At 43.0% G+C, this 15,635-nt stretch overlaps 1 protein-coding gene across 3 annotated transcripts in view; it reads left to right on the forward strand.

The window, feature by feature from the left end:
- The window catches only part of STAG2 (STAG2 cohesin complex component), a 1,493,174-nt gene that overhangs the window by 146,634 nt on the left and 1,330,905 nt on the right, over positions 1–15,635 (forward strand). For all 3 annotated transcript variants that reach the window (XM_078688751.1, XM_078688750.1, XM_078688752.1), the window contains one exon: positions 3,166–3,296. In XM_078688751.1, coding sequence (XP_078544877.1) covers positions 3,253–3,296 — 44 coding nt within the window. In that variant the 5' untranslated portion in view covers positions 3,166–3,252. The remainder of the gene's footprint in view (positions 1–3,165; positions 3,297–15,635) is intronic.

Below are 15,635 nucleotides of genomic sequence, written 5' to 3' on the forward strand. Positions count from 1 at the left end.
CAAAAACGTGAAGACCAAGAGGCTTATTCCGCAATGAAATGAAATGAAAAGGAAATTTATAAAGCGCAACTGTCACTCCTAACGGAGTCTCCTGGCGCTGCAATGCAGGTATATTGGTTGTAGACATGATCTGGAAGTGCTCAGAACACGGAGCACAGATACAGGGAGACTCGTGGTATTTAATTTAACTAAATTTCTGGTGGCCGTATGGATCAGACACTCCAAGTGTATTGTGTGATATCCTTGGTTAGTTTTTTTATGAATGCATGTCTTTTTAGTATTGCCTTGCTGCTTCTTTTTACTGCTTTTTAATTATCTACTTGTAAATTAAACAAATTGTTTACCTTTGGCACCTTCACGTGTATATATGTGATTGTGTTTTTAAAAGGGCACTGCCCTATAAAGTAAAACTGTATCCCCTTAACTGGTTACTTGCCCCCTGCGTTAGCAAGAAGGCAAATCTGATATTTTAAATTACTCTTTTATGTTTTGTGTGTATGCATGCACTGAGATGTACTTTATAAGATTATGTGATTAAAAATAGCGTTTTCATGATGATGAATGGAAAAGGTTTACCCTCCTCTGCGTTATATTCATCCTAATTTATTATCTTTTGCACATTGTCACACAATTTCATACCTACCATAAAAAAATTCAATTATGATTCCTACTGTTACAAGTTGTCGAACGTCCAGTAGAATCAAAAAGCAATTTTTTTTTATTCCTGAGCCGACAACCGCCACCCCACTCCCCATTTCCAAATACTTTTGTTTAACTGTGTGGTTTCTATAAAATATGGATAAGGAACCTGTCCTAAATTCTGCGGCATTCCAGTTTCGCCCTAGCCTTGAACAATTACTTTGCCAAGTCTGTTTAATTGCATCTGCTCCATATCTATGAGCAAGCCTAAAGATGATTTACTTAACGGAAAATTCATATCCACCACGTTTGTCAGTCATTGGCCTACAAAACAAAATTTCAGAATTAGTTGGTCATTTCATATTTACTTCTGTTACTTTGTTCTAAGTTTAATTGGCACAGATAGTGGTTTCCTGCCAGTTATTCTCTGACACACACCAAGTGGTAATGAGACACACTTTTTACTGCCTTGTGAAAAGAGGTAATATAATCTGCACCTCTATTCCACTTGGTGTACAAAAAAAAAGAAATGGATATCTATGTATGGATGTCTATGTATGGATGTCTATGTATGGATGTCTATGTATGGATGTCTATGTATGGATGTCTATGTATGGATGTCTATGTATGGATGTCTATGTATGGATGTCTATGTATGGATGTCTCCGGAAGGAGAAAGATGCCCTTTTACAGGTGTTGCAGTTGTTAACATCGATGCATTTCGAGAACAGACATAAGATCAATTCTAGGGTGTACCTGGGATCTGGAGTTGGGTGTAGGTTTAACTTTTCCTCATCTTTAAGATATGCAAAACTTACTGAGATGATGGAATAAATTCAGCAATGCATTTGGGAACCATTATCCTTATGCCCAAATCGGATTTTCTCTCTAGTGGAAAGCTGCTCATACTTTTGCATTGACCGTTGCGCTTGCTTTTTCATAATGCTGATGTGCCACTCCCACCCACTCCAATGACTCCATCCATTCATGCCTAAAGCAGCCTTTAGGTTCCAGGGATACTAGAGCCTTCATCTCGAACGTCCATTTCAAACTAACATAATAGCCTAGTGAGTGTTGTACCACCAACTCGGTCAGACTAATATAATAGCCCATTGTGGAAAACGCTATCAGTTTCATGCGTACACTCTTAATCTATAGGTTAGTCTCAGCGAGTAACTGCATCAGTTAATAGTTAACATATTTGCCACATTTAGTATGTTTCATTGAGCTTAAAGCTAAACATATTTGACTTTCCTTTTATACCTATTACCAGAGTTCCTAAAACAGATTCTTTCATCAATTATATATTTTTAGTTTTGTTGGTTTTCAGTGTTTGTTCTCCAATATTGCGCCTATTATCCTGTTTCACTTCGAACTACAAAAGATGTGAGAACTCAGGTTTATCAGGTTTTTTATATTAGGATGTATAGAGGCCAGTAGAATAGCATTTTCCAGAGTTTTTTCTCCTAATTGTAAAGAATGCACCCAAAGTTTTTGGTGGCAGCTGGGTGGTGATGTGTCCACATGGCCTGGAGGATCAATGGGCTGGTTTCTTCTGCAGCTTATTTTGTGGCCTTCAGTACCAGGGGATTATGGTAAACAGGTCCTGCACCTGAACAAATGCTTCTAAATCTGTTGACAAATGGCCTGCAAAAATGTATTTGCACCAGGTAATACATCTTCTAAAGAAACTGGTATTTTAAAGTTTGTAGGGATGCAATGTGTATAGAAGTGTAGTTAATAACTACTCCGAAGAAAAAGAAATTCCGGCAAATATTGATTTTGAGTGGGTGGCCACTCACTTTATTGATTAATCCAGCAGCATTCTACCCCTTAACATTACCCCTTTGCCACCGTGGATTGCAGGAGTGACTTTGGCAAATTGGAAATGGGCCATTGAGTTTTAATCCTGGAATATTTGGTTTTATACCGGGTTTTTAATCTTCCAGCTGTTGGGTAATTAATTACTGGACAAGTATAATACTGAAATGTATGCAAACAATCTGTGCCTTTCATCGAAAGAGATATAGTTGTCTTCCATTGAGGAATTATGTAGAAAGACAACCCAGCGGAAGTCCAGGTCTATAACCTAATGTCCTTGTAGGTTTGGAGCATGCATTAAAAAATGTCTACTTGTATTGTGCAAATTGAAGTCATATGAAATATATTCTCATCCTGGGTAGTAATTCATTTTGAGTGGGCTTCCGTTTAGCAGAGACATTTAAGGTATGCATCTCTTGGCTCTTAGTTGGATTTTGCTAGCCTGGCAGGGAGGGAACTTGTGTTTCAAAATGTAGTCCCAGTATATCTGCTCTACCCAGCATGGACAGGAGTGTGGACTATGAATCTTAGCCCATTGTAGGACTTCACGGTAAGTGGGCCTATGCTTGTGAGATTCTGCGGATAAATTAAATATTTTTTTCAATGCTTCCTCTTGATTTTGTTGCTGTTATTTGTTTGCCCTGAGATTTGAAACGGACTGCCATATTTAGAAAAGAAATCAAATATGTATCATTGTTTTTATAGTTTTTCAGAAGACTACCAGAAGAGTGGCCTTGTGATTTATGAACATACTATTTCATTCACTGTGGTGTTTCAAAAGATGATAAAGAAATGATAGCAGCGCCAGAAATACCGACTGATTTTAGCCTCCTTCAGTAAGTTTTTGATATTCTGAAATGAAAAACATTTACAATTTTAAAATGGTTTGAAGAAATTGTGCTTTAAATTATAAATGTCCAGATTGACTTCTTTTATCTAAAATATGATGGATCATATGAACTAGACTATGAAAATGTTATTGATGTTGAAATGTTGTCTGAAATTTAACGTTTAATGTACGTCTGTAGAAGTAGGACTTTTACTTTGGCATGTCAGTAATTTAGTTTGTGTAAAACATGGTATGTCGCTGTAGATCACAAACCTACTGGTACAGGCTTATTGAATCAATAGGGTGCCTCTCATTATGGCATGCATCCTGTTTTTCCACACTAATCTTATCAAGCTCTGAACCCATTGCATTTCTGGTCACTGCAAGGAATTTTGGGAATTAATCCTTTCCACCAAGAAACGGACCAGCAGATCATCGTGTGAATTTAATTGAGAGGTAATTTTAATTTCAAGATACCTGGTATTAAAAGGTTACAAAATATTAAGAATTCTTAAGTTTTAGTACCTTCCTGGCAAAAATGCTGTTTTGACACAGGTGATCTAATTATGAAGTGGCATCAGCTGTTATTTTCAGCATCGTTGAAATGTATAACTTAAGTACCTGCCGCATGTCCCTTGTTGACATAGATGCTCTGCACAATGCTGCCATCTAGTGTTTGGTCTGTAATATTGGAAGTTGTTCCTTTCGCGGTCTTGTTTCAGTATTTGGCATGACTGCTATGACTCGACTGCATTACTCTGAAGCTCACAAAGTCTTTAACTCCACCGTAAGTTAATGTTTTCTGCCATTAGGTCTGAAAGTGTATTTTTTGCTCTGCATTGCTGCTGTCCATTTCCCTACTGACTTGGGAGCAGCATTGAGACCTCGGTGTGGAGTAGATGCAGAGTCCTAGAGCCGTTTCTTTCCTCCTAACGCCAGTTCTGAATTACGTCGTATGAGCCACCCATGTCTGACATGGTTAGTGTTGGAGAAGAGCCCTTGTTTTTATTTTTTTCCCCCAACGTAATAACTGCTGTGGTTTAAAATACCTGCTTAAAAGTGCAATCTTTGATTGCACTTTGATCACTATGACCTGAAGTACCAGGTGTGCAAAGCATTTTGATACAAGGAAACCATAAGATCCGTAAAAGAATGAAGGTTGTGTTATACATAACGCCATGAAGGCAAAAGAGGACACTCACGCCAGGTGACCTATAAAGATGAGTTTTTGATGGAAAGCACCAGAGTAAATGGAGAAGGTCTAGAATCACAGCCAGCCATAAATAGTGAGTGGATGTTAACCTGAGCTATTCACATCTTTTTAGAAGCCTTGTCCATTGGTCACACAAATAGTCACTCATCAAAGCCTAATAGTTGGGTACACACCACATTTTAGAAATGCCTCACACATTAATGAGACTGAAAGTCACCTAAAACACAATTCTTCAGAAAACTCCATAGTTCAGCACTATCTACCACAAGCACACTGATTTGCCGGTCAACTTTAAAGGGTGCACCTATTGTAGTTAAAGGCCAACCCGAGAGGATTAGACTTCAAAGCTTATAGCCTGCCCTCAAAAGGTGGGTCACTGAATCTAATGCATTAATCCACAAGGGTGAATGTTGAATCCAGTCTCGCTCATGTGGTTACATTTCTGCATGTTCAGGAAAAGCTGTAGACAATGACACCATGGTTCTCATCACAGCTATATGGTTTAGCAGTCCTGGTTTACAAATCTCGTGGAAATTTCAGTTCAGGAATCCATTTCAGCACTGAACCTTGAACGTGCAACAATAAGGAAGGGTCTTATTTCCCAATCCTGGCTCACTCATTTTAATTTTATGCTCATTCATTCTTAGGCTGGATTACCTTACTTCACCTCAGGACTGAAAGAAGCTCATCAGCCCTAACACTGGCATGCTATGGAACGAAATAGAAACTTGTTTAGACTGCCATACGTCTTTACGGTATTGAACCACTCCATTGAACTGTGCTAGTCCTAAATTACCATTTACTGACATCTAAACATGATCGAAGTTAATTTTCAGATCTGTCCTTGCCAGTGTATCTGCAGACCAGGGAACTTATGTTGCTACTCGAACACACTCAAATTCCAGATTCAATAAATGCATCACCAGTGTTTTCTAGTAAACAGACCTTTATAATACCAAAACAGCTGTGTGGTCCTCCGCACACTTACAAGATGCGGTGCTTATGGTCATGGTTTGAGAGATGTCTTTGTAGATTAGAAAGTTAGCAATATTTTTATATTATGTTTTGCTAATAAAGCACAAAAAATTAGACCATTTATTGACCACAGAAATCACACCTAGATTCCAAATACAACCATCCTCAAGTTTCTTTAAACTATTTGATAACTTTTCCTAAATTTAGACTAATCTTTTCTCCTACCTTCTGCAAGCTTCATACAACCTCATCTCCAACTCACACTAGAATGGTCCAACCCTTTCCTAGTATCCTTTCCCTCCCTCCCTCTTATATATCCTAGTTAAGTTTATAGATCTTTTTGAAGCATCTCTCACTGTTTCTCCAACCTAAGATGGACACATCATGGTGCATGGTATCCTGTTTTTGAATAATTCAAAAGGTGTGTGACCCCAGTTGTTGAGTGTGGTCTGTACCTAAAGGTCTCAATGGGATCCTTAATTTCTTCTCTCCAATCTCTCCCTAGACTCTTAGCAAGCTATGTATTCTTTCAACCCTGTTGAATACAAACTTTTCCAGTTATTGCAACAAGAATGTTAGATTCTATTAAGGACAAAGAGGCAAGGATTATGCTTTCTCAATTTCTTTACTGACTCCACAGCAGCCAATGAAAATGAAGTACATTTGTAAAAAAACATTTCCCATGAGGCTTTGAACCACGCCTCCTCAAACAACCAATAGTAACACATCATAACATACAAAATAGAGAGGCACCATCTTGGCTTCCTCTTTCTTTGCAAACCAGTTTTTAAGTGTCCGAAAATGAAGAACAGTTCCAATTCTCAACGGAGAGATGTAACCGCAGATCCAATTCTCAACAGAGAATACTATCCAAAAATCCTGGGTGTAAACATCCATCTTCCAACAACGAGGTGGTCCGTCTCCAGAAGTAGCAGAACAGAAACAAGTTTGAAAATAGGGAACCCAAAAGATTTGACGTCTTAGGGTGGGTATAACATAGCATGAGTATATAAATCCTACCACATAGCAGTTGATAATAACTGTCCCAACAGGTGGGATAATCCTCACCTCCGTGTCCTTAATAGATCTAAAATTCTTGTCGCAATAGCTGGAAAATTTTGTATTCTATAACAGGACTGGAGGCTTCAGATTATGCTGGTTCAAACCTCATCAATAACAGATGAAGCATGCGTAATAGGTTTGTAATAAAAAACCTTAAACATTGAATCTGAAAACCAATCTGCAGCTTTCAAGATGTCTTCTAAGCGAGAGCCTAACATATAAGCTTTTGAGGCCATACCGCCTCTAGCAGAATGAGCACCATACACAGAAATATCAATTCCTGATTCTGACATATCTCGTCTTACTCACCATGTCATGGTCATGGTGGCTGCTGAGACATGTCTAAAGGGCTTTTGTATAGCTAACAATAGTTGCCCCAACTGTTCAGTTTTATGTGCAAGAGTGCGTTCTTCATAAACTTTTAAACATTGCAAAACGCATAATTTATCATTGTGTGGAAAAGCAGGATACTCAACCGAACGTGACATGGTTTTGGTCCGTCTCGTAATGATGAAAGAGACACCCTGCGCAGAGAACATCCTTCCCGCTAAATCCAAAGCACGCACATCTGACACTCTGCGACATGAGATCAAACATAACAACATTGCGAGTTTGGCCGATAATTGTTTCAATGATAAATCTTTATTATCAGGCAAAGATTCCAATAAGGACAAAACTTTGGAAACGTCCCATAAAGTCGAATACCTGGGACGTGGTGAATTACCCACCCTAATGCCTTTGAGCAATATACACACTAGGCGATGCATCCCCACCGGCTTACCATCAATGAGATTATGTCCAGCCAAAAGTGCTGATCTGAAATTGTTAACCGACCTGTATGACAGACCAGATTCAGCACATTCTGACAGAAAATTCAAGATTTCTTTTACATCAGATCCCATGGGATCCACCTGCCGTTGAGGGCATCAACCCACCCATCGATTCCAAGAAGCTGAATACCGTTTGCGGGTGGATGGAGCCCAGGCTTGTTGTATAAAGCCGCAGCTGCCGGTGAAAGGCTTTCCATGCTCTCGTGTCTCCTGAGAGCGTCCAAACCATGAGGGACAGTTGGTTCTGCAGGACCAGTGGATAGGGAGCCCCCACTGAGTTCTGGAGGAGCATCGGAAACACAGGAGGCTGAAAGGGTAAGTCCATTGATAACTCCAATAGTGTCGGGAACCAGGACTGAGCCCTCCACAAGGGTGTTACGAACACTACTGAAGTCACCTGTCGCCGGACCAGGGCCTCCACTCTCGGGATCAGAGCAAAGGGAGGAAAGGCATAGTTCCTCTGAGACCCCCAATGCTGGAGGAACGCGTCCGTTCCCATAGCCATTGGGTCCGGTCTCCAGCTGAAGAAAAGTTGGAGATGGGCACTGAGGCGGGATGCAAAAAAGGTCTATCTTGCATGGACCTCGCATACCCATGATCTCCACAAACAAGGAAGGATAAAGATTCCAGTCGCTGTAATCCCTCCGGAATCTGGAGTTCCAATCTGCTACCTGATTTAGTTTGCCGGGCAGGTATTCCGCTATTACATTGATCTTGTGGTCCAGACAAAGATGCCAAAACTCCTTCACTATGTTGGCCAACATGCGAGATCTCGTCCCTCCTATGCGATTGATGTATCTCACCGCCGACACATTGCCCATCCTGAGAAGTATTCAACAATTGCTCTTCAAAGGAGATATTGATTGTATGGCAAACGAGCCTGCAAGTAGTTCGTGGCATTTGATGTGCAACTCTAACTCGTCGGCTGACCAACGTCCGCCAGTGGCAAAGTCTCCACATCGAGCGCCCCAGCCCCAACGGCTGGTGTCTGACTCGACTATGATGTCCGGCGAGGCGGCAAAAATAGCTCTTCCGTTCCAATCCGCCATGTGTTCCAACCACCAGAGGAGTTCTTCCCGAGCGTCTAGAGACAGGGGAATTAGATGGTCGTAAGAAAACCTTTTTTGTATGTAGTAAATCTTGAGGCATTGCAAGGCCCTGTCATGGAGGAGACCTGGAAAGATGGCTTGGATAGTGGACGCTAGTAGGCCTAAAATTCTCGCTAAGACTTGCAGTGAGATCATCTGTTTGGACAGGGCATTCCTGATCTCTAGTTTGATGGATCTGAGCTTGGTCAGGGGGAGAAGCAGTTGGGCGGATATTGACTACTGGTTTTAACAGTTTGGTAAATACCCATGGTGCTGATGACAGGCCGAAAGGCAGTGTGCGATGCCGGTACCATTGCCCTTTTCATTGGAAATGTTGGAATTTCTGATGAGAAGGGCAAATTGGGACCGTGAGGTAGGCATCCTTCAGATCTAATCGGACCATCCAGTCCTGTTCTAACAGGAGATCTCTCAATAGATGGATTCCTTCCATCTTGAAACGCCTGTACATCACAAACGGTTTGAATTCCCTGAGGTTTTGAACCAATCGCTGACCTCCTCCTTTCTTTTGCTCCAGGAAAACATTGCTGCAAAACACTGTGGGAATAAAGGGTCCTTCTGCAATAGCCTGCTTGGCCAAAAGATCTTGAAGCTCGGAGTCTATAAAATTCTGTTCTTGAAGGGAAAAAAGGAGAGGATGAGTAGGGGTCACCTGACCAGGGGAATCTAGAAGTTCTATCTGATACCCTTGGACCGTATGAAGGATCCACGCATCTGTGGTTAGACGTGTCCAGTTCACCTCAAAATGAACCATCTGCCCCCGAGGGGGTGGGGGGGATATAGTTTGCAGCCTGAGTAAAGCGGTTGATCAGATTGCACCGGAGAGGCTACAATTAGCCAAAGGAGCAGGAAAGGGGGCTCCCTGGTTTACACCACCTTTGAGGGAACATAAAAAGAACCTCCGTCATGTAGAAAGAAGCTGGAGGAGAACAAAAGACGAAGAGGATCGAGAACAGTATAAAAACTCCTGCCCCCGAGTGGGTGTGGGGGGGATATAGTTTGCAGCCTGAGTAAAGCGGTTGATCAGATTGCACCGGAGAGGCTACAATTAGCCAAAGGAGCAGGAAAGGGGGCTCCCTGGTTTACACCGCCTTTGAGGGAACATAAAAAGAACCTCCGTCATGTAGAAAGAAGCTGGAGGAGAACAAAAGACGAAGAGGATCGAGAACAGTATAAAAACTCGCTCAACTCATATAAAAAACTTATTCTGGCTACTAAAGCAAAATATTACGAAACTCGTATTAACCAGGCTGAGAATGTCCAGAAAGAAACTTTTAAAATATTAGCAGAGTTGAGCAAAAAACCTGAAAATACTGACAACAATTAGCTGTAATATGTTTCAGGACTATTTTCTGGAGAAGGTAGACACCATCCTCTCTGATATTAGGAATGGTACTATGACTGGATCTATTATGTCACAGGATGTCAAGATCCCTCAGGAAGTCTTCATTTCAAAGTTCCCATTGATAGATCCGATGGTTCTTGAGCAACTTATGAGCAAAACTAAATCAGGCTCTCCGGCAGATCCATGCCCCCCTAGTATCTTCCGTTTGGCACGTCCTATTTTAGAAGACCATATCACCTCCCTTCTGAACAATTCTTTGGAAACAGGGCTGTTACCAGCTAGTTTCAAGGAAGCTCGAGTGAAGCCCCTGATAAGGAAGCCAGGAGCCGACCCCACTATTTTGAAAAACTGTAGGCCTATCTCCCAACTCCCGTTCTTGGCCAAAATTCTGGAACAACATGTGCTGAAGTCCCTGGCCCAGTTTCTGGAGTCGCATCATCTTCTCCAGGAACGTCAGGCGGGGTTTCGGGCACATCACAGCACCGAGTTGGTGATGCTCTCGGTGCTGGATGAGCTTAGGGGGATGGCTGACAGTAAGAAACCGAGCGCCCTGATACTTTTAGATCTTTCAGCGGCGTTCGATACTGTCAGCCACACCTTGCTCTTGGATAGACTGGCCAGTTTCGGGATGCGGCCTTTCGGTGGCTTCAATCTTTCCTGTCGGGAAGGACGCAGCGGATTCAGTTGGGGGATAGTTTATCGGAGGTGGGCAACCTGAGGTGCAGAGTCCCACAGGGCTCCGCACTATCTCCAGTATTGTTTAATCTTTATTTACAACCATTGATTAACTCTCTGGCAAATATGGGTTGCCGCGTATTTAATTACGCTGATGACACCCAGCTGCTACTTAGCATAGATAATACGGTCCCCGCGCAGAACTTCGCTCAGGATATTCTCAGATATGTAGTCAGTTGGATGACGGCAAATCTGTTGAAAATTAATCCTGAAAAAACGGAGGTTTTAGTGGTCTCGACTATAAGCTCTCCCTGGAGTGATCTATATTGGCCCCAGGAATTAGGTCCTACCCCAATACCATGTGACAAGGTGAAAAGTCTTGGTATCAAGATTGACTGTGAACTGTCAATGGCCAGTTAGATTTCCTCTGTTGTGGGGACGTGCACGGGCCTAATTAGACAGCTGCGCAAGTTAGTTCCTCTTCTCTCCCCCTCCATGCTTCGCACCATATTTTCTGCTACAATCATCTCGAGGCTGGACTACGGGAACGCTCTCTATTTAGGTCTGCCAAAAATCTTGACTAATAGACTGCAGGTTGTTCTGAATGATGCAGCACGACTCATCTTCAGACTCCCGAGAAGATCCCATGCCTCTCCTTTGCTACAGTGCCTTCATTGGCTTCCCATTAGGCAAAGGCCTGAGTTCAAAAGCCTATGCACGGCCCACAAGGCAATCTATGGGCAAGCACCGGCCTATTTTAAAGAACGGTTGGAGATCTATAAACCTGAACGAAGACTGAGGTCTTCTGATGCTCAGATGTTAGTTTGCCCACGGTTCAAACTAGCAACAAAGGGTGGGAGATCCTTTTCTGTTCTAGTTCCACAAATTTGGAACAGACTACCCGAGCCCCTTCGTAAAGAAAGTAACCTTCTGCGTTTTAGGAAATCGCTAAAAACACTTCTATTTAAGGAGGCTCTGGGGTCATTTTAGCCTGCACTACGTTATAGGATTGTTCTCCGATTTGCTAATAGCTATTTTGTCCTTCGGTCACAAGCGACTTGAGACCTGCCGGTGAGTTGGCGCTATATAAACCGAAGCTAACAATTACAATAACAATCATTGAAAACAGCAAGGGACTTACTAGATGACTGGTTGTCGAAGTTTTTGTAGTCTCTGTTAACACCTCTGTTGAAGCGGCCTCGGAATCTGCGGGACCTGGATGGATAGAAGCCCGCTTGGTCTGGCTCTTTGGTGTAGCCCCTGCGTCGAGGCGCGAAACCTCGCTGAGGACTGGAGTTGACGTAGCGGCCGGTCGAGTGTCCCCTGCCTCGACCGGCCCTACCAGAGACCTGGTGGAAGACTCTTTTCAGTGAAGATTGGGACTTAGCCAAATTTGTCAGTTCCTTTTCTTCCTTGGACATGTCCTTGACTAACTTTTCGCCAAATAATGGTCCCTCAGCCAGCGGGCCTGGCTTGGCCGCAGCCAGCTCCACAAGTTGCGGGTTGATTCTCAAGAGGACAGATTTGCGGCGTTCTGAGGACAAAGCGCAATTGGTGTTTCCAAAGAGGCAGATCGCCCTCTGGGTCCACCCAGCCAGGACCTCTGGGTGAACAACGGCTCCAGTCTCTTGTACCTGCACGGCTAGCTCAAGAATTTTGGCCAGAGGGCCCGCAATTACTAAAACCTTGTCTTGACACGCCCGTAGGGAGTGGTCGATACCCTTCTTCAGGTCTTTTTTGTATTACTTCAAAAAGGTGGTCATCAAAGTCATTATCTGATGTAACTGCCACCTTATGCGCTAAATTAGGGCGGGGACATTTTGATTTCAGGCGAGCTCTAACCTCCTTATCAAAACTTTTTCTCAAGTGTGTTTGCCTATACTCCACTACAGCTGGGGGGGGGGGGGGGTCCGTGTTTGCCTATACTCCACTACAGCTGGGGGGGGGGTCCAGTCTGCCGAGCGAGGGCGAACAATGTCTGAAGGGTCAAACGAAAATAGGGAAGGCTGGATGAGGGAAGAAGAGTGTTTGCGCTTCTTGGCGCATTTGCATGGCCTAGACTCTTGGAAAAAGTCTGTGTCAGTGTTTGTGTCCTTGTCAGTGGTAGTATCCGGGATATGGAGGGAATGACCGGAGCAGAGGCAGGGACGCCATCTTGGGCCTGTTCTTTGGGTTTATAGAGAGAAATATGCATGAACGTGAGGCCAGGGAAGTCTGAGAGGTTCAGGGGAAGGGAGGGTAGCCGGAGCTGAACGAGCACCAGAAGGGGTGGGGGGTTATTAGCCACCAGGAGTTTTAGTCGCTGGGAGATCGGTAATAAGGCGGAGAAGAGCACCGTATCCAGCTTGGCATCTAACCTTTTGTCAATAATATCTTCCGTGGATTAATCGTAATAATATGCATCACCATCAGGGGCATCACACACAGCTACCTCCTCCTCGTAGACTTCGCAGTATGACATGACTCAGTAAAATATATATGGAATATATAGCTGCAAAATTCCCAGTGGGTAGCTCAATTATAACTGCCCACAACTCTCAAAAGGTTTGGGTGTCGGTTGGGAGTAGAGGCTGTGGCGCAACGGCTAGGGCGCTCGACCTCTGACCTAGGGATCTGGGTTGGAGTCTCAGTAACGACGCCAAACATCCTGTGATTCTGGGAAAATCTCCCCGTGCCTAACAAAAATTAATGTGTGTCCTCATGTAACGTAACTGGTGCTATGTAAAGCGCTCTGATACCCTATTCGGGTCAAGTTTGCGCTATATAAAACTGCAAAAGAAAAAAAAATCATCAAATCTAGTATTACAAAGGTCAATAAAGTTCATTTGATCTCTTTATTAGAAAATAGCTGTATTGTCACGTCGTCATTCTACGGATTCCTTGCATGAACACACTTCTGCTGTTTGCCTTGTGAGTTCCTATATGGTGAGACTATTCACACTTCCCTCTATTTCAAGCCAGCTGATTTCCATACAGGCAGAGTCCGGTCTACTTGCTTTTTCCCATATGGTGTTTCTTTGTTTTTTGGTGCACCGTATTTCATTTACAACCAATATTTCTAGGCATCCAAGCAGCTATTTTGCTTGTGTTTTGTTTTACACTTCTTCTGCCATAAGCAACACCTCATACTATGTTTGTTTCCTCGTGAGAATCTGATTTCTTGCTCCTGAGGCCAGCATTTCCAAAATGTTATGCCAGGTTAGTGGTAGAATTATGCTTAGTCTGTGTTAAATGCTAGCCACATGTAGGTTATGATATGTCTAAGTGGTTTGCTGTATAGGCTTTCTAGCTGGTGTTAAGCTGTATGTACAGTGTCAGGCTACACTCCGCACATGCAGGTATATGATAGAACTTAGGTTTTAGGTACTGTATGCAACAGGTGACAGACTATGCATACAATAATAGGGCTGTACTTGCAGATATAGGGCTGCTGTTAAAGATGGAGGCAGATTGTTCCAGTGTCGGGCTGTACATGGAGGTGTATGTGTGTACCTACAGGTGCTGGGCGGCAGGTGTCTGGCCACACAGATCTCAAGCAGGACATGCACTTTCATGGCATTGTATGCCGTCATACAACAGCACATGTAGTTGTCAGGCTGCACATCCAGGGGTCTGTTCTGCATATACATATACAAGTGTCTGTGCAGTTTTCATGCTGTTTGCGTGTGGGCATTTGGCAACAGATGAAGTTGTCCGGCAACACATGTCCAGTAGGGCATGCTGCTGTCAGGCTGTACATTCAATCAATCAATCAGTCAATTTGTAAAGCGCGCTACTCACCCGTTCGGGTCTCAAGGCACTGGTGGGGAGCTGCGCTGCTCATGCAGGTTCGAGCTGTCTGTTCAGGAGTCTGACCACACAAGCAGATGTTCTGCAATATATGCATTTTCAGAGCACCACATGCAGTTATTCTATAGCACACGGAGTTGTTGGGCTGGACACGCAGGGATTTGTGCTGCATGTGTAGGTACAGCTAGTTGTCTGTGCAGCTGCAGAGCTGTATTTGCATACATAAGTGTTTGGCAGTAAATGCAGATGTATGGCACAACTTGCTGTTCAGAAGGACCTGCAGCTATCAGGCTGCTTGTGCAGAAATCGGGCCGCAGGTACAGTGGTCTTTGCAGGTGTCTGACTGCACTTGCAGGTCTCTGATGCATAATGCAGTTGTGAGGCACCCTATGCGATATATCAGAATGAAATGCAGCTGTCAAACTGCACATGTAGAGGTCAGGCTGTATATGCAAGCACTGGCCTCTCTGTGGAGGTGTCTAGTTTTTAGGTCTAGTCTGGGCAGCACATGCGCTGCTATGGGAGGCATCCTGTATTCAGGTAAAGCCGTGAAACTCCGCCCACTCTGCCCATATTTTTCATTGGCTTGTGTGATTGTTCACTGTAAACTCTGGCTGTTTATTGGTAAATAGGCTTAGTAGTCCCACCTTAGTCTAATTTTATAACCTCCCATGCCAACACCCCCGGTTACATGTGTTGTTACTCGGTAGGCTTTAATTACAGCCTCCGAGCACTATTTTCTCAAATAGCTTTGTCCTGACTGCTGTTTCAGACAGGACATGCTCTACCCTAACGCTTTAAAAAATGTTTTATCGCATGGGAGCCGAACACATTTGCAGTGCAAGAGTTTAAGCTATTGACATTGTAAATGACAATGCCTTTTATTTATCTGTTTTAAAAACAACACATAAATAAAATGCATTGTCATTTTCCAATGCCAATAGCTCAAACTCTGGTAAATGCGAGACCTATTGGATTGCAAATGCTTGTTCACTTTGTCTATGCTCTTGAGTACTTCTGCCGCATTTTGTCAAATGACCTTTTCTCCCACTTTTTATTTATTGATTTACAAAATCTCGTTTGCTGGACTATCCGTGTGATAAACCAAACGGCCACAACGGTAGCAAACGTCTTTAAGCTTAATTTTTTGCCTGTGAAGCAGAAGTAATTTTGGTTTAGCTTCAATGGCATTTTCTTTACATAACTCAGCCATACATGCCAAGGAAGGTTCAAATTGATTTTTTACCAGTATTACCTACAGTAATGGATTATCCCTCAGCTACAACGTTTTGTAAATTGATAACTTCTGCATCACAGTAACATGTTCTCTCATCAGCACTGACTGAAATCG

Source organism: Lissotriton helveticus, chromosome 4_1 (genome assembly GCF_964261635.1).
Source record: "Lissotriton helveticus chromosome 4_1, aLisHel1.1, whole genome shotgun sequence".
NCBI classification, from domain to species: domain Eukaryota; kingdom Metazoa; phylum Chordata; class Amphibia; order Caudata; family Salamandridae; genus Lissotriton; species Lissotriton helveticus.